Source organism: Heptranchias perlo, chromosome 19, assembly GCF_035084215.1.
Source record: "Heptranchias perlo isolate sHepPer1 chromosome 19, sHepPer1.hap1, whole genome shotgun sequence".
In the NCBI taxonomy this organism is placed as follows: Eukaryota; Metazoa; Chordata; class Chondrichthyes; order Hexanchiformes; family Hexanchidae; genus Heptranchias; species Heptranchias perlo.
Genome location: NC_090343.1, coordinates 39,321,744 through 39,341,658, shown reverse-complemented (window position 1 = coordinate 39,341,658; position 19,915 = coordinate 39,321,744). Strand labels below are relative to the sequence as shown.

General features: G+C 45.2%; 1 protein-coding gene across 1 annotated transcript in view; it reads right to left on the bottom strand.

Moving 5' to 3' along the window:
* cdk5rap1 (CDK5 regulatory subunit associated protein 1) overlaps positions 1-19,915 on the bottom strand; it is a 52,676-nt gene that overhangs the window by 13,803 nt on the left and 18,958 nt on the right. Inside the window, exons 8-11 of the mRNA XM_068000632.1 lie at positions 10,450-10,547; positions 8,510-8,565; positions 4,343-4,473; positions 3,472-3,621 (exon numbers count right to left, since the gene is read on the bottom strand). Coding sequence (XP_067856733.1) covers positions 3,472-3,621; positions 4,343-4,473; positions 8,510-8,565; positions 10,450-10,547 — 435 coding nt within the window. The remainder of the gene's footprint in view (positions 1-3,471; positions 3,622-4,342; positions 4,474-8,509; positions 8,566-10,449; positions 10,548-19,915) is intronic.

Here is a 19,915-nt window from a genome sequence, read left to right as displayed (position 1 = left end):
CACGTGGCTTATGACACCTCTGAGGAACCCCATTACCGAGCCACAGCGTCGGTATAATGACAGCCACATTGCTACCAGGTCTACAATTGAGCAGGCTATAGGGCTGCTCAAGATGCGCTTCAGGTGCCTTGATCGTTCCGGGGGAGCGCTCCAATACACGCCACTCCGAGTGGGACGAATTATAGTTGTCTGCTGTGCCCTGCATAACATGGCACTACAGAGAGGGGTGCCGCTGGAGGAGGCCCCATGCACACCCGCCACCCACATTGAGGACGACAATGAGGAGGAGGTGGAGGAGGAAGAGGAGGAGGAGGAGGAGGGAGAGGAGGAGGAACGACCCATGCGCCGAACACCGGCTCACCTGCGTGCTCGTCAGGCCAGGGAGGCACTCATATGCCAACGGTTCTCCTAACATCACACTGTGTGAGGCGTTCACATGTCATAACGTGCACAGACGAGGGTCCATACAGGCTCCCTCCACAGAAGAGTGGTGCCTGTACACCTGCACCCACTGGATTATGCTCAATGGGTGGGACGGGGTGGTCGTCGTCATGATGAGGCGCAGGGAAGGGACATATTGCACAAGCCGCAGAATTATGGACAAGAGGTGGCAGCATTGGTGAGAAAAAGTGAGTGTATTTTGTGGTGACATTCAAAGAGTAGAAAATTAAAAAAAAACGACAAACACCCTGGTGCAATCCCTGTGTGCTCACGGAACTTTAGGCGTTCGTTTTCGGGACCCCCGACGTGGTGCTACCCCTGTGGCTCCAGCAGAGGTGGTGGCAGGTTGCTCCTGTTCGTGCCCTGACCGGGTAGATGCTTTGGGCCGACGCCCCCTGGGTTTCGGTGCCCGTGAGGGCACCTCCACAGACTGCTCCTCCTGCACCTGTGCAGGGGCAGACTCGGCCACCTGGAGAGGATGGACTATTGCGGGCACTGGTTGAGAGGGGGGCAACGGGTGAGACTTGGGGGCGCCTTGAGTAGCGTCCACACTTCCATTTCCCCGTTCACCATCTTCCCTCTCATGGCCAAGGCCCACATCACCCCTTCCACCCTGCTGGACGGCAGTTTGGATGACGTGGGTGAGACCTTGCAAGGCCACCTCCAATGTATCTGTCAACCTGTTGATGGCGGCAGAATGTTGTTCACCCTGAATCCGAACAGCCGTTGTGAGGGCCTGGATGGACTCATTGGTGAGCTGTGCGTGACGCTCGAGGGAGGCTAGCCTGTCCTCCACCGCAGACGTTCCCACACCTACCCGCGACACTATCTCAGAGATGCCTTCACGTCCCTGCGACACTATCTCGGCGATACCCTCCTGCACCTGTGCCACCATTCCCCTCATGCAGGAGTTGGACTCCTCCATCCTCCGTGCGATTGTGGAGAGTGCGCGTGGCACCTCTCCCAGTACCTCAGCAATGTTCTGGTGCCCCTCGACGACTCTCCTTTTGACAGGTGGCCCCCTGGGTTCAGCATCTGGGTCCGGCTGAGCAAAGCCTGGAGAAGAGTGCTCCCACCGACGCGGACCCTCCGCGGCTGACCCTGCCACCAGGGTCTGCTCATGCTCATGTGTGCGCGGTGACTCACCATGTGCAATCCCAACTAGCTGAGGGGGGGGACCCACCGAGGTGTGTGTATCTGCGCTGGTGGATGCAAGGCTCATGTGTGACGATGCACCCTCAGAGACGGGCATGTCCTCTGAGGAATCGCCCTCAACCGAGACGTCGATCGCAGACGGTCCTGGAAGAGAACAGAGGGAAATATCAGGCATGTGACCAAATGTGGCGGTGCGGCATATGCCATGTGATGCTACGATCATTCACGATCATGAGTGATGAGTGCCAGCTTTCCCTTACCGGCCGTTTCGCCACAACCAGACTCGCCATCCGCCATCGACAGGCAATGCAGCGTGCGGCTGATCTCCAGTGCCTCGACCTCGGCGTCTGTCAGGGCCATCTCGTGTGGCGGGCCCCCTCCGGTGCATGCCCTATCGCGTGCGTTCCTGGCCCTCTTCTCCTGTGAGGGCAAAACACAAAAACGTTATTGAGTGATGATTACAATGTGAGACGCTTCAAGCATTGGTGTGATTGGGTTGAACGTGTGCCAGATGGATGGGAGGATGCGTGTGCCACATGGCCATCCCATTGTATGGGCATTGGGGTGTGTGGTAGTGGTCGAGTGGGGACAGGGACGGTGGGTACGTGCAGGCACTGTGAGGATGATAGTTGGGTGGCTGTGAGGATTGGTGCGGGAGCGCAGTACTGTCAGTGGAGATGGGGTTGTGAGGTGTTTGAGGTGATGTGGAAGATGGAGTGATGCAGAATGCGTTAGTGTACTCACTTTTCCGGACCTGGTGAGGTCATTGAATCTCTTGCGGCACTGAATCCAAGTGCGGGTGGTGTTTCCCCTGCTTGTGACCTCCGCGGCCACCTCCTCCCATGCCCTCTTGGTGGCGCTGGCAGGGCACCTCCTTCCATCCGTGGGGAACAGCGTCTCCCTCCTCATGCGGACCCCGTCCAGCAGCACCTGGAGGGCGTGGTCCGTGAAACGGGGAGCAGCCTTACCCCTGTGCTCCTCCATCCTTGATGGAGTGTAGTTTGTGGCTGGAGGGGCTTTGGTGGACTGCCCCTTTAAATAGAGCGCAACCATCGCTCAGACGTCAATGCGCATGCGCAGGCCGCCGGCACGCAGCTGAGAAGCGCGGAACCCGTAACTGCCGGCTAATCACATCAATCATCCCGCGATCGCGTGCGCAACGCACTCAATTTGGCCGGCGCGTTTTCCTCGAGCCCGCCCGACCACCCGCTGCCAACCCGCACCCCTGGTAAAATCGGGCCCAAAGTATTTGTTTAATTTCTCTGCCATTTCCTTATTCCCCATTATAAATTCTCCCTTCTCTGTCTGTAAGGGACCGACATTTGCCTTGGTCAGTCTTTTCCTTTTTACATACCTATATTAAGTTACCCTTTGGATCCTTTAGACGTCCTACTCTTTGGTTGATCACCTGATTATTACAAATGCATTTATAAAAGCATTTTAATTTCATTTTCTGTTTCAGCTCCTAACCAATTTCTGTGCTTCCTTAACCGTAGTCCTATTATCATCTGTTCTCTGATCGAACTGTAGATTTTTGCTTGGTATTTTTGCCCCATCCCCAGTTAGTTCACTCGTTCCTCTGCTGCTATTCTTTCCCAATCAAGATATTTTTTCCAGTATTTTGCACAGGGATGTAGTGGGACACAAGGTATTTGCAAAGACAGAGAAAAGATAATCATTTTTGTAAGCTCCATTACGTTGTTAATTCACATATAAACATGAACTTTTGTTCAAATTGGATTTTAAGAAAAAAAAAACTTTCTGCTGAGCATTCTGACCTGGATCATGTTACTATTTCAATATTTATTGCTGATTACATTTATTCCAAGAAATAAGGCTCACATTTCGAACATCTTTAAGGTTCCTTCTACTTACCCCTTCCACTAGAACAAGTTGCTCAGTCCCAGTAAGTTCAGAGTTGAGTTTAGCAGCCTCCTCTCGGAACACAGCGATGAGTTCTTCTAATCGACGCTGCTTCACAATTGCAGGAACGCTGTCCTGCAGTCTATGATAGGAGTGTGTCTTCTAGAAAAGACAAATATTACAATATGAAATTTGTACAAGGCAATGCACTTCATTTTAGGCTTTCGTGGCTAACCGCTGACAGCAGAAAGGGTCCACGAGAAATTGAGGGATTTAGATGAAGGTGAAGAATACAGTGAATTATACATCACATTAGCTGCTTGCCTCAGAATAACCTTTACTCTTTTGTTGCAGATTTGACAAACGACAATATGAAGGAATGGAAAATAATCTCCCTTTGTGCAGAGCTCATGAAGAATCAATTTAAATGGAATTTAAAGCATCTTGAAGTTTGGCTTTACAATCAGCTTGAATTGTAAAATCAGAAAAGTGATCACCATGACATTTTAATTTTCCCATACTATGACCTTCTGAATTATGTGGCTTAATCAGCAAGTACCAAATTATAGGAGCATGTTGTGCTGAGGAATGGAATGAGGCAAAAGAGCGAGCAAGCTGAGGTATTTTTGGAAGGAGTATGCTTTTACGAGCTGGTTTTAAAATAGTATACAGCTAGTGAAGGATCCAAAAAAAGCGTCTAAATTATGCATCCCAAAGTCACCAATACTTTTTTGTGAATCGGCTAAGTTTAAACAGAGGGGAATAAGCAGTTTGCAAATGAAATGAATGATAGTAATGGGGTTATGGGATCAAAAAATACAATCCTCTGCCATCTCCATCCCTTCCAAATATATATGAAGGTCGAGTACTCTGTGTAGCTCACCTTTCTCATGCTGTAGGCGAAAAGATATCCCACGTTGTATTGGACCCGTCTAAGAAGTGATATGGTCTGCAAGTGATCATCCTCAGTCTCTTCACAAAATCCAGCAATGAAGTCGCTACTTAAGCTTACACCTGTTTCCATCAAATGAATTTACAGAAAAATGTAAATGAAATGTAAATACAATAAGCCAGCTATAATAAATTAACAGCAGCACATGGCCTCAGGATTTGAATAGTTCTGCACCTGCAGGTGGCACTAGAAGTGTAACATTAAAAGAACAACTGGCTTCAAGGGGTCAGACCTAATACCCACCCACCACAGAACTATTTTACAGCCCACCGCTACTCAGCCAACATTTGGCCCTAAGCCTGCCCCCCTACATTCAAATCTCAGCCTTCAATCTCCTCCTCCCTCACTGAGGAAGTATTTGACACCCAAACCCTCCCTCAGTCATTTTATTGGCTTTCAAACCATGCTCCAATCTCAGCAAGAATTCGGTCACATTCCCCTGCATTTGAGAAAGATTTTAGCCCCTCTTGTTGAGGAGCACATTTTCTAACCCCCCCCAAACCCATGGCTGCATTTCCTGTTCTAACCCACCCACTGGCTGTCAATCCCACCACACCCCCGCCCCCCAATCTCCCACCGGCTGCAGCTGGCCTTCACACAAAACCCCCACCTCACTTAATTTCCCCTTTTACAGAAACTTCCTCCCCACCCAACTGCATTTTCCAACCACAGAATACATATCTCCTCCCCCGATGGCTAGGCATTCCGTGCCTCAATCCCCCTACCTCCACTGATCTGAATTCCTCTTTCTCAGCACTCCCTACCTACTGTCGTCTTCATTTCCCTCCACTTCCCTTCATTGCCTCCCTCTCCCCCTCCCTAACACTGGTTCCATTAACCCCATCCTCTAACCTTGCTTAAACTGAAAAATTCTAATTCATCCTGACTACCCACGTGCAACACAATCGACTTATAGTATCTTGCATACCCGCACAAAAATTGCACAATATTAAGAATGTTTCATGCAGAGCAAGCACACATTCTGCACAAATCATCCAGGCATTTTTGGTATGGTGCAACTGTAGTACAAACGTCATAGGGTTAGGGTTGTGACTGCATAGTGTAACTTCAAAAAAAGTTGTTTGATGAGAGAATGTCACTTACAAGTTTGGTTAAAATTTAAATCTATAATGTCACCTCATCATTTAGGGTGGTCAAATGTAGGTAGTCATGATTTCCATCTTCCCGTACAATGAAGCAGTTTCTTTTCCTAATACACTCAGATCTCCCATAGCATTACTCAGACAGCACGTTGCTGGGAATGAAATGGAGTAAGGTGAGTAATGAATGAGGTTGGATGAGTAAGTATTTTGGGTAGGGGGAGGAAGGATTTACGGTGGTAGGGAAGGTTTAGGATGGGTGGGAAAGGAAGTGAGCATGTCTTACAGGATTGGGATGGTTAGGAAAAGAATTGGAACAAGTAGGAAAGGATTAGGACACTGTTGTATGAAGGCTGTATTGAATATTGGTTTGGTGTAGTAGTTTTTTTTGGATGCAAGGTGAATTGTATTATTAGTGGTAGGGGTGCAGTTGTAGTGTTGAAGTTTGGTGTCGTATTAGGGGGATGCAATTAGAGTGTTTAACTTAAAAGAAAGAACTTGCATTTATATATCTCACCTTATAAGTCCTCAGGACATCCCTTAAGTGCTTCTCAGTGAGTTAATTACTTTTGAAGAGCAGTCACTGTGGTTTGTAGGGAAACATGGCAGCCAATTTGTGCACAGAAATAGTAATTAGATGAACGACCAGGTACAATGGTGTTTATTGTGTCGTACTATTGGATTAAATTGCTGTCGCTTTGAGTATGGAGAGCTGTGTGGCTACACCATAGGGCTACCCACCTGGTAAAACACTATCTGGCTATAACAGAGTAAAGCAATCCCACAACAAAAAGATCAGAGCAAAGCTTTCTATCCCTAACAAATCCAATTGAGAATGGTGGACAACCAGGAAATTAACAGGAGGAGGAGGCTCCATGAACATTCCCATCTTCAGCAATGTTGGAGAGCAGCAAGTGAGTGCAAGAGACAACACTGAAGTGTTTGCAAGCGTCTTCAGCTGAAGGTGCCAAGTGGATGATCCCACTTGGCCTCAAGGCTTCCCACCATCACAGTTGCCAGTGTCCGATCAATTCAGTTCACTCCACCTGAAATTAAGAAGCGACTGGACACAGTGAAGATTATGGGCTCTGACAACATTCTGGCAGTGGTGCTGAAGACCAGCGCACCAGAGCTAGCTACCCCTTTTGCCAAGCTGTTCGAGTACAGTTATGACACTGGCATCTACTAGACAATGTGGAAAATTGCCCAGGTATGTCCTATCGACAAAGAAAAAAAGATAAATCCAACCTGGCCAGTTACCACCCTATATAAGCCTCCTCCAAATCAACAGTAAACTGATGGAAGGAGACGTTAATAGTGCCATCAAGTAACATACTGAGTTCATGTTCTGCCACAACAGCTTAATTCCAGATCTCATCAAATCTAGGCATGCATGCAAGAGCAGAATGCCAGAGGAGAGGCGAGAAATGCTGCCTTTGACATCAAAGCAGCATCCGACATCAAGCATCTTACCCAAACCAATATCAATGAGGGTCAAAGAGGAAAACCCTCCAATGGCTGGTCATAACTAGCACAAAAGGAAGATGGTCATGATGTCAGAGGCCAACCATTGCAGCTTCAGGCATCGCTGCAGGAGTTCTTCAGGGTAACATCTTCAGTCCAACTATCCTCAACTCGTCATCAATGACTTTCCTTTAGCAATAAGGTCAAGAGTGGGGCTGTTCACTACATTTAGCTCTATTCCCAAGCCCTCTGATAATGAAGCAGCCTATGCTAGGCTGTAGCAGAAACTGGACAACATCCTGGTTAGGGCTGACAAGCAGCAGATAATATTGACACCACACAAGTGCCAAGTAATGACCACCTTCATCAAGAAAAAGCCCAACCACCTCCTCCTGAGCTTCAGGAGCACCATCACTGCCAAGTTTCACAACTTAGATATCCTCAGTGTCATCACGACCAGAAGCTAAATTGGATGAGCCATATCAACACCATGTAAGCTATGAGATCTGGCTCATCTACTGACACCGCAATGCCATTCCAAGACTCAAGTCAGGAGTGTGATGGAATACTCACCACTCATCTGAACGGCTGCAACCACAACATTCAAAAAGCGCGACAACATCCAGGACAGAGCAGTTTGCTTGTTTAACATCCCTGCCACTGGACTCAATATCCACCCCCTCCATCACTGTTGTACTATCTGCAAGATGCACTGTCACAATTCACCATTGTTACTTGAACAGCACTTCCCTCTTCCGTAACCTCCACCACCAAGAAGGACAAGAGCAACAATGTTGCAGGAACACAATCACCTCCAAGTCACACACCATCCGGACTTGGGTATACTGTCGTTTCTTCATCATCGCTTGGTCAACAGCCTAGAATTCCCTACTTAACACCATGATGCTGGCAGCATCACAAGGACTGTAGCAGTTTAAGAAGGTGGCCAATTCTCTCATGACAACTAGGAACGGCCAATAAACATGACCGTGCCAGAATTGCTCACATCCTGATAGCAAATAAAAAAACATGAATGAGGTTATTCACAATTGTCAGGCAATTAAGATATTAACAAGTTCTAACATTTTAGATAAAAAGTGACCTGCGATCGCTTAGCCATCGGGGACTTCATTTGCTTTTGACACCTGAGTGCAACAATTCTTTGTATCTGACAGTAGTTTACAAATAAAAAATAAATGTCTTTCCAGGGACCACAAATTCAACTACCCCTTTAAACAAAACTACTGTAAACTAACTAACCTTCAGATCACAAGGGCCTGCCTGTGACCATCAGACAAGTTCAATCTTAACCTTATTTAAAAAAATACATTATCCTGTAGATCTGCGGACATACAAAAATAAAGCAATTTTCCAGTTTTAAATATAATGGAACTTTGCTTCCATCATCCTCACCTAGATCTCTCCGCTTTCAACAAAGGGAAATCAAAAAATTGAATGCACGAACTTGTAAATTCAATAATACCACTTGTTGTAGTAAGGCATTTTTGTTAGAAAATCATGAAGGTGAAGTTACCTGGGATGATCCTGCGTATGTGTTCAACAAGTTCTAAGTACGCCTCTCTAGTATACCTGTGATGAAAAGTAGACAATTAAGGAACACAGTCCATCAACAAAACTAGCATTAATTTAGAACCTTTGAATTTAGGAAAGGTACTTTATTTGGATAAAAACATAAGTAGAATCGTAGTGGAACAGAAGAGGTGACTGAAGGCATGATCAAACATATAGATTTTAAGGGTGCGGCTGAGGAGGCTTTTGAAGATGGGAGAGATATTGTAAGCTGAAGGGATTAGAGAGAGTTCAGAGTAGTAGTAGCTCTGCCACAGAATGTGAAGTGGGGGAATACAAAGGAGGCCAGAGACAGAAGAAGAGCGCACATGCTGGTAGTTACGGCTGAGGGAGGTTGCAGAGGCTAAGGTGAGATGGGATGGTGAAGGGAATTGTAAAGGATTTTGAATTTAATGTATTAAGAACATAAGAAATAGAAGCAGGAGTAGGCCATACGGCCCCTCGAGCCTGCTCTGCCATTCAATAAGATTATGGCTGTAAATCCACCTCAACTCCACTTTCCCACCCTATCCCCATGTCCCTTGATTCCCTTAGTGTCCGAAGATCTATCAATCTCAGTTTTGTATATACTCAACGACTGAGCACCCACAGCCTGCTGGGGAAGAGAATTCCAAAGATTCACAACCCTCTGAGTAAAGAAATTTTTCCTCACTCGGTCCTAAATGGCTGATCTCTTATCCTGAGACTATGCCCCCTAATTCTACACTCTCCTGCCTGGGGAAACCGCCTTTAAGCATCTACCCTGTCAAGCCCTCTAAGAATTTTACATGTTTCAATGAGATCACCTCTCATTCTTCTAAAGTCCAGAGAGTATAGGCCCATTCTACTCAATCTCTCATCAGACAACCCTCTCATCCCAGGAATCAATCTAGTGAACCTGCGTTGCACCTCCTCTGAGGCAAGTATATCCTTCCTTAGGTAAGAAGACCAAAACTGTACACAGTACTCCAAGTGTGGTCTCACCAAAGCCCATTGGGAGACAGGGAAGCTAGTAATAGTCAACAAGAACAGGGTGAGTTTTGGATGAGTTAGACACAGGCCATTGTTTCTGAATTCCCTTGGATCAATAAGATTACACTTCAACTCACCACCTAGTTAATTGTGTACCGATTCCTATTATCTTGCCTTTTGTGCATATGATTCAAATGTAAAGAATGTGATTTTAGCAAGTACAAGTCTGATCTGTACACTAACATGCACCAACTGAAGGGATCAAGATAGTAACTTTGAGGCTACATGGAGCTCAGATGGCAATTTGTCAGAAGTTCAGGTCGCAACTGATCAGAATGTTTAGATCCAGTTACATTATGTCTGCTAGTGTAGAATTAGCGCACTTCTTGTGCGTTGGAGAAGAGTTCCACTCAAGCGAAGTGCTGTGAAACTGTCAAAGTAAAAACAGTTTTTTTTTAAAAAAAGAGTGCATTTATACTGCATTTTAGTATCGCCGTGAAATGGCTTCCACTTTGCAGCAAGTCTAAAAGTGGAGTATAAATATGGAGTTAGTGCTGAACCAGATTCTGGAATGAAGTGGCAAGCTCTGAGACAGCTTGATGCAATGTCAAACTGATTCTCTGAATACTTCATCTTTCCTGGAGTTAGCTTAAATACTTAGAGAGTCTCATCTGCACTCTCAGCATTCCAACTGCTGGAAGAGCAGCTGTGTGAGCAAGAATGCACCTGCAGAGCTTTCTCCTGGACAGCAAAAAGCAAGTTTCAGCCAAGCAGTGTAATCAGAGTACGACCTGGTTGTAATCTGTAGTATAGCCACCAGTTTAAGAATGTACCCGTAAATTGTAACACTGATACTAATCCATCTCCAAGTCAATAATATGAATTATATTTAACAGGGGACTTTATAAACTCTATTAGCAGAAAGTTGATTACCCTCGTCTCATAGCTTTAAGGACGGCAGTGCTCCCACTCTGTGCTGGCAAATGGATCTGTTTGCAAATATTGGCTCTCTCCCGGATCAGTTGTAAAACCTATGAAGGCGGAAATGAAAAAGGGAAATAAAAATCACCATTTATTAAATCATAAAGATAGTGCACTCACTAACAAATACTGAACCAAAAGAAAAAAAGTAATGATTTCAACTCAACAGTTATCCACAGTGAGATCTAAATGTACATTCGTACAATTGTTTCCATAAATGGTATAATGTTGCACAAATTTCATTTTTTGAAATTTATTACTAGAAATAATAGCAAACAAGATGCAAAGAATAGTAAAACTAAAAGATAAACAGAATGGGATCAGATTCTAACAGCCTGACAGACACTTCAATAGTGAGTATTTTATTGAGGTGGACCATGTAGTAGATATTTCAGGATTTATCTGCTGGTTGTTTCCTACTATATATATCGCAATCTTTGAATTTTAAAATTATAATTTCTTATTGGATTTGTTCCCCTTTGCTTCATGGAACATTGCTCCCACAAAGTTGGACATTCTTGTGTGTCTGTACACTAAGACAGGGGTCAAAATCACTTGATATTGTGAATTCTGAACGTTGGACATTCAGGGAAAGGGTTAACTATGTCCCTTAAACCTGCAGAACAAGCTTTTGGCTTGTAAAAACATTGGAATTTAGCTGGGAAAATGAAGGCAGACAGCTCAGCCCTAATCCACATAGTGTGTGGAAGGGATCTCATTTTCTTTTGAGATGTGTTACCATCAGACACTAGCCAGAAAAACGGAGGGGCAGAAACTGGTAGTTAGCTTCTTAATTTAAAACTGCAAACAGAAACTACCAGAAGTCCTCTAACAGGTTTTTGATGTGCAAAATCCATTGATGAGATAAAGGGGCCACAGACCACAAGACTACATCACACCAGATCATCAAGAGACTATGAAAGTAGTCAAGTCTCCAGCACACAGAATGATTAGACAATAGAAGTCTGAAGCACCAACAGGACACATTAAAGACCAACATGGCATTTAGTTTTAATTGACTTAACTGTCAATTATTGAGGTTTGCTGGTGGTTGAAGCCTAACAAGAGAGGTGATTGGACTTGGGTGATGCCTCCCCCAATTCTACATCGCTTTGTTCTGAAACAACATAAAAGACCTCACGGCAAAAAGCTCGCTCTCTCTTACGACGACTGCAATCGAAGAGCTACAACATCAAAGAAGAAACAGCCTTGAGTGTGGCGGATTGATCACCCGGTAAACTCAACAACCATTCTCTACTGCCAAAAGGTTATAGGAAATTATGCCAATTATTTAAATAAAATTGTGCTTAATCCTGAAGCGATTTGTTTGTGTATTTCTTTTCCAAAATTTACTGTCTAGAGTTCAACAAACCTTAGACACCAGTAGGGACCGGTGTTTGGATTGTGTAGTGACAAACCCTACAGAAATCTGGCGCCTGAAAACAGGGACTAACAGATAACTTTGGAAAAGAATAATAGCAGTCACCTCATATACTTAGTAGACCTAATTTCACTGTGTGGTAATAGAACGGAGCTCGAGGAGTCAAGCCAACCAGCCGCGTACGTAGCAGCTGATAGGGAAATAAAATGGAAGAGACCATTAAAACTTATGTGACAAAACACATAACAGATAGGAACGATAAAACACAGAGTGTCTTGGCCTGGACAGGGTGGAGGAACAGTTGGGTGACAGGTCACTCAAAAAGAAACAAGCTAAAGCGGTATGGTTATTTGTATTAAGTAAAAGGAATGGCGACAAGGATAAGCACTGCCAGGATTTAGTAGAAACAGTTAATCGTCTACGCAAAGAACTGGAGGAAGCCAGGGAGGGTGCAAACAGAATAGAGGTAGAATTAAGAGCAATGTAAGGAAAATGGAAGTAAAAAACAACTGTTAGAAGGTCATGTAGAGTATTACTAGTCACAAGTCGTAGCAAAACACAATGAATTAGAGGAACCAAAACAAAAATGTCGTGATTTGGAAGATAAGTGTCAGCAAAGCGAATAAGAAACAGGTGACTTAAAGGCTGCGTTTACAGTACACGAGTATAAACTGAGAAAATCATAGAGAAAATGACTTAATTTCCCATAAACATTGTAAAAGTGGGATAGCAGAACTAGAGAATGAATTAAAGACCAAAAAAGGGATCATATGCGGCATTAATCAGGTACAGGAGGCTAGTGATGAAGAGGGGATGAGCCTGGACTGGCCAGGCATGAACTATGAGGCCAGCCAATACCATCCAGGCGAGAGTACAGGAGATGCTTTCCATCTAGAGGCTAGAGATCCACTTATGTATCCAATGAGCCAGATAAAGTACCTGGTAGGACAGGATGGTGTACAGGGTGCAGCTGACAGAATATATGAGGTTCCAAATGATAGTATACAACTGCAAGAAATGGCAAAGCCCATAGCCAAGTCTGACGGGAAGGGGGATGTAATGAAGCACTTTGCAGAGGTATGAAAAAGGTAGGATCTATTAGCGAAATGGATGAGAGAGAAAGTGAAATTATTTTGGACACTGGGATCGACAGTGTTTAGCGCCTTTTCCGAGGATAGAAAGATGGGAACGGCCACTTGGGCTCAAATACAGGAGTCAGTGTTGACAGCAATAGGGTTTAATAGAGGGGACCCAGCCTGACTCAGTGCCGACAGGAACCAAATGAGCACCCAGAAATGTATGCCAATAGATTATGGCAGTATTATAATGGTGGATACGGTCCTGGTCTGAGGGAACGTACAAGCTGGCCCCGCCCACGAGCAATGGCTCAGGACATTGATCAGCCATGCACAACCCTACCTACAGAAGCGTTGGAAGGGTTTGATGTAGGAGACAATGCAGCAAATAAAGATGGGATAAAACGAAAATGATAATCAAGCATGATAATTGGAAATCGGTGGGAACGGGCAAACCCATGGAAGAGCAAAAACCGCAACCATGGAGAAATGAGGGACCACTCAGGGACACGCTCATATCACAATATAAGATGAAACATTATAGTTGTGGAAAGTTAGGGATTGTAGATTACAACTTGATGAAAGCGCAGGAGTCTACCAGGGTCGCCCAGGTTTACAGAAACCCTAGGGAGAAGGAGAAAGGGGACAGGCTAAGGTTAAAACCTTACATCCTGATCTGTATATATTAGCCCAAAAAATGAGAGAATGTATAAATGAGAGAATACACTTGTAGAAAGGAGAGTTCCAACCCCTCAGCGGCCCTATAAAACTGAGATAGTGCCAAACCCGAGCCTCTCTGCCCCCAGCGTATGATGAGATATGACCGCCCATGTGTGCGCATAGGGATTAAAGAGATTAAAACACAGTTTGTGGATACAGGAGCATCAAGAACAGTAGTATCAATAAAAGATCCAAGGGACTCCCCCGGTCAACAGGGGAGCCCTCAAGGTTAATGGGCTCATGGGAGACTTGCAGCAAGGATGCGAAACGATACTCGTACCCCTGAAAATAGGAACCCAAATAATACTATGGTGTTGCATCCTAATGGATCTCAAAGATGGAGGAATTTTGGGGGCAGACTTAATGAAAACAAAGGGGCGCGTGGTAGATTTGAGTAACCACATGATATGGCAAACGCCAGATGAACCGGACAAGGAAAAGGTGTTATGCCTCTCCGTCTGGGGAAAGCTATGCTGTATTTGTAATGGAGTTAAGCATAATTTGAATGAAATATTTGAATGATTAGACAATAGAAGTGTGAAGCACCAAGAGGACACACTGAAGACCAATTGTCTGCCATATAAGATCATGGCATCTAGTTTTAATTCACCTGTCAATCATTGAGGTCTGCTAATGATCAAAGCCTAAACTGTCAATCATTGTCAACAACAACAATAACTTGCATATATATAATAAATATATATATATATATATGTAGCACCTTTAACAGAGTAAAACCACCCACGTTGCTTCACAAGAGCATTATCAAACAAAATTTAGAGCCACATAAGGAGGTATTAGGACAGGTGACCAAAAGCTTGGTCAAAGAGGTAGGTTTTAAGGAGCATCTTAAAAGAGGAGAGCGAGCTAGAGAGGTGCAGAGGTTTAGGGAGGGAATTCAGGAGCTTAGGGTCTAGGCAGCTGAAAGCACAGCCGCCAATGGTGGAGCGATTAAAATCGGGGATGCGCAAGAGGCAAGAATTGAAGGAGCGCAGAGATCTCAGAGGGTTGTAGGGCTGGAGTAGGTTCCAGAGATAAGGAGGGTTGAGGCCATGGAGGGATTTGAAATCAAGGATGAGAATTTTAAAAATTGAGGCATTCCTGGACCGGGAGCCAATGTAGGTCAGCGAGCACAGGGGTGATGGGAGAACGGGACGTGGTGCGAGTTAGGATACGGGCAGCAGAATTTTGCATGAGCTCAAGTTTATGGAAGCACGGTGTGAAGCACCAACAGGACACACTGAAGACCAATTGTCTGCCATATGAGATCATGGCATCTAGTTTTAATTGACTTAACTGTCAATCATTCAGGTCTGCTAATGATCAAAGCCTAAACAGTCAATCATTGAGGTCTGCTGGTGGTTGAAGCCTACCAAGAGAGGCGATTGGACATGGGTGATGCCTCCCCCAATTCTACATCACCTTGTCCTGAAACAACATAAAAGATCTCATGGCAAAAGCTCGCTCTCCCCTCCTACCACTGCAGTCAAAGAGGAGCCGAGCCGAGCGGAGGGAGCGTCCGATAAAAGGCGGGATTTCAGAGCGCTGAGAACAGCTGAGAGGAGCCGAGCCGAGGGAGCGTCCGATAAAAGGCGGGATTTCAGAGCGCTGAGAACAGCTGAGAGGAGCCGAGCGGAGCGGAGCTGCGACCGAGTTCGAAGTGACGTCAGGAATCAGATCGGGACGCGACACAGGGGAGGCACCTGATTGGTGAGTAGGTTCAGGTGAGTATTTCTACTTATCTACAGTAACTAAAGTAAAAAGAAAGGGAAGGTCTGCAGGTCTTATAGGAAGTAGCATTTATTTTTTAGTGAATCAAGGTCCCTAGTGTAGTTAACATTCTCTAAATTAAGAACAATTTAAAGGAGTAAACTCCTTAAAGGGAGTGGTAAGTAGTTTTTCTTTCCTTTTTTTTCTCTTGACATTGTAGTTGTTGTTAAGCTAACTTAAGGGTTAAGTCATGGCAGGAGATCCCACAGCCGTGTCATGTTCCTCTTGTGGGATGTGGGAATTCAGGGATCCTTCCTGTATCCCTGATTCCTTCACCTGCGGGAAGTGTGTCCAGCTGCAGCTATTGTTTGACCGCTTGACGGCTCTGGAGCTGCGGATGGACTCACTTTGGAGCATCCGCGATGCTGAGAAAGTCGTGGATAGCACGTTCAGTGAGTTGGTCACACCGCAGATAAAAATTACTGAGGGAGATAGTGAATGGGTGACCAACAGACAGAGGAAGAGTAGGAAGGCAGTGCAGGGGTCCCCTGCGGTCATCTCCCTCCAAAACAGGTATACCGTTTTGGATACTGTTGGGGGAGATGGCTCACCAGGGGAAGGTGGCAGTGGCCAGGTTCATGGCACCGTGGCTGGCTCTGCTGCACAGGAGGGCAGGAAAAAGAGTGGCAGAGCTATAGTGATAGGGGACTCGATTGTAAGGGGAATAGACAGGCGTTTCTGCGGACGCAACCGAGACTCCAGGATGGTATGTTGCCTCCCTGGTGCAAGGGTCAAGGATGTCTCGGAGCGGCTGCAGGACATTCTGGAGGGGGAGGGTGAACAGCCAGTTGTCGTGGTGCATATAGGCACCAACGATATAGGTAAAAAACAGGATGAGGTACTACAAGCTGAATTTAGGGAGTTAGGAGTTAAACTGAAGAGTAGGACCTCAAGGGTAGTAATCTCAGGATTGCTACCAGTGCCACGGGCTAGTCAGAGTAGGAATGACAGGATAGCTAGGATGAATACGTGGCTTGAGAGATGGTGCAAGAGGGAGGGATTCAAATTCCTGGGACATTGGAACCGGTTCTGGGGGAGGTGGGACCAGTACAAATTGGACAGTCTGCATCTGGGCAGGACTGGAACCAATGTCCGAGGGGGAGTGTTTGCTAGTGCTGTTGGGGAGGGTTTAAACTAATATGGCAGGGGGATGGGAACCGATGCAGGAAGTCAGTGGGAAATAAAGTGGTGACAGAAACAAAAGGCAGTAAGGGAGAGTGTACAGAACATGACCGGACAGATGGTCTGAGAAAGCAGGGCAAAGACCAAGGGAAATCTAGATTAAACTGCATTTATTTCAATGCAAGAAGTCTGATGGGCAAGGCAGATGAACTCAGGGCATGGATGGGTACATGGGACTGGGATGTTATAGCTATTACTGAAACATGGCTAAGGGAGGGGCAGGACTGGCAGCTCAATGTTCCAGGGTACAGATGCTATAGGAAAGATAGAGCAGGAGATAAGAGAGGAGGGGGAGTTGCGTTCTTGATTAGGGAGAACATCACGGCAGTAGTGAGAGGGGATATATCCGAGGGTTCGCCCACTGAGTCTATATGGGTAGAACTGAAAAATAAGAAGGGAGAGATCACTTTGATAGGATTGTACTACAGACCCCCAAATAGTCAACGGGAAATTGAGGAGCAAATATGTAAGATTACAGACAGTTGCAAGAAAAATAGGGTGGTAATAGTAGGGGACTTTAACTTTCCCAACATTGACTGGGACAGCCATAGCATTGGGGGCTTGGATGGAGAGAAATTTGTTGAGTGTATTCAGGAGGAATTTCTCATTCAGTATGTGGATGGCCCGACTAGAGAGGGGGCAAAACTTGACCTCCTCTTGGGAAATAAGGAAGGGCAGGTGACAGAAGTGTTAGTGAGGGATCACTTTGGGACCAGTGATCATAATTCCATTAGTTTTAAGATAGCTATGGAGAAGGATAGGTCTGGCCCAAAAGTTAAAATTCTAAATTGGGGAAAGGCCAATTTTGATGGTATTAGACAGGAACTTTCAGAAGTTGATTGGGAGAGTCTGTTGGCAGGCAAAGGGACGTCTGGTAAGTGGGAGGCTTTCAAAAGTGTGTTAACCAGGGTTCAGGGTAAGCACATTCCTTATAAAGTGAAGGGCAAGGCTGGTAGAAGTAGGGAACCTTGGATGACTCGGGAGAATAAGGCCCTAGTCAAAAAGAAGAAGGAGGCATATGACATGCATAGGCAGCTGGGATCAAGTGGATCCCTTGAAGAGTATAGAGATTGCCGGAGTAGAGTTAAGAGAGAAATCAGGAGGGCAAAAAGGGGACATGAGATTGCTTTGGCAGATAAGGCAAAGGAGAATCCAAAGAGCTTCTACAAATACATAAAGGGCAAAAGAGTAACTAGGGAGAGAGCAGGGCCTCTTAAGGATCAACAAGGTCATCTATGTGCGGAACCACAAGAGATGGGTGAGATCCTGAATGAATATTTCACATCGGTATTTACGGTTGAGAAAGGCATGGATGTTAGGGAACTTGGGGAAATAAATAGTGATGTCTTGAGGAGTGTACATATTACAGAGAGGGAGGTGCTGGAAGTCTTAACGCGCATCAAGATAGATAAATCTCCGGGACCTGATGAAATGTATCCCAGGACGTTATGGGAGGTTAGGGAGGAAATTGCGGGTCCCCTAGCAGAGATATTTGAATCATCCACCGCTACAGGTGAGGTGCCTGAAGATTGGAGAGTAGCAAATGTTGTGCCTTTGTTTAAGAAGGGCGGCAGGGAAAAGCCTGGGAACTATAGACCGGTGAGCCTGACATCTGTAGTGGGTAAGTTGTTAGAGGGTATTCTGAGGGACAGGATCTACAGGCATTTGGAGAGGCAGGGACTGATTAGGAACAGTCAGCATGGTTTTGTGAGAGGAAAATCATGTCTCACGAATTTGATTGAGTTTTTTGAAGGGGTACCCAAGAAGATAGATGAGGGCTGTGCAGTAGACGTGGTCTACATGGACTTTAGCAAAGCCTTTGACAAGGTACCGCATGGTAGGTTGTTACATAAGGTTAAATCTCATGGGATCTAAGGTGAGGTAGCCAATTGGATACAAAATTGGCTTGATGACAGAAGACAGATGGTGGTTGTAGAGGGTTGTTTTTCAAACTGGATGCCTGTGTCCAGCGGTGTGCCTCAGGGATCGGTGCTGGGTCCGCTGTTATTTGTTATTTATATTAATGATTTGGATGAGAATTTAGGAGGAATGGTTAGTAAGTTTGCAGATGACACCAAGATTGGTGGCATTGTGGACAGTGAAGAAGGTTATCTAGGATTGCAACCGGATCTTGATAAATTGGGCCAGTGGGCTGATGAATGGCAGATGGAGTTTAATTTAGATAAATGTGAGGTGATGCATTTTGGTAGATCGAATCGGGCCAGGACCTACTCCGTTAATGGTAGGGCGTTGGGGAGAGTTATAGAACAAAGAAATCTAGGAGTACAGGTTCATAGCTCCTTGAAAGTGGAGTCACAGGTGGAAAGGGTGGTGAAGAAGGCATTCGGCATGCTTGGTTTCATTGGTCAGAACATTGAATGCAGGAGTTGGGATGTCTTGTTGAAGTTGTACAGGGCATTGGTGAGGCCACACTTGGAATACTGTGTACAGTTCTGGTCACCCTATTATAGAAAGGATATTATTAAACTAGAAAGAGTGCAGAAAAGATTTACTAGGATGCTACCGGGACTTGATGGTTTGACTTATAGGGAGAGGTTAGACAGACTGGGACTTTTTTCCCTGGAGAGTAGGAGGTTAAGGGGTGATCTTATAGAAGTCTATAAAATAATGAGGGGCATAGATAAGGTAGACAGTCAAAATCTTTTCCCAAAGGTAGGGGAGTCTATAACGAGGGGGCATAGATTTAAGGTGAGAGGGGAGAGATACAAAAGGGTCCAGAGGGGCAATTTTTTCACTCAAAGGGTGGTGAGTGTCTGGAACGAGCTGCCAGAGGCAGTAGTAGAGGCGAGTACAATTTTGTCTTTTAAAAAGCATTTGGACAGTTACATGGGTAAGATGGGTATAGAGGGATATGGGCCAAGTGCAGGCAACTGGGACTAGCTTAGTGGTATAAACTGGGTGACATGGACATGTTGGGCCGAAGGGCCTGTTTCCATGTTGTAACTTCTATGATTCTATGAAGAGCTACAACATCAAAGGAAAAGCAACAGCCTTGAGCCCGGTAAACTCAACAACCATTCTCTACTGCCAAAAGATTATATGAACTTATACCAGTCATTTAAATACAATTATGTTTAGTCTTAAAGCGATTTGTTCATGTATTTCTTTTCCAAAATTTACGGTCTAAAGTTCAACAACCCTTGGATTGTGTAGTGACAAACCATACAGAAAAACTGCTTGAAAATCAAATCTCTTGAGTGTGACTTTGTTGACAGATTGTTGCAAAATATATTTATGCAGAACTACAGAAAGGACAAAAATACTTTGA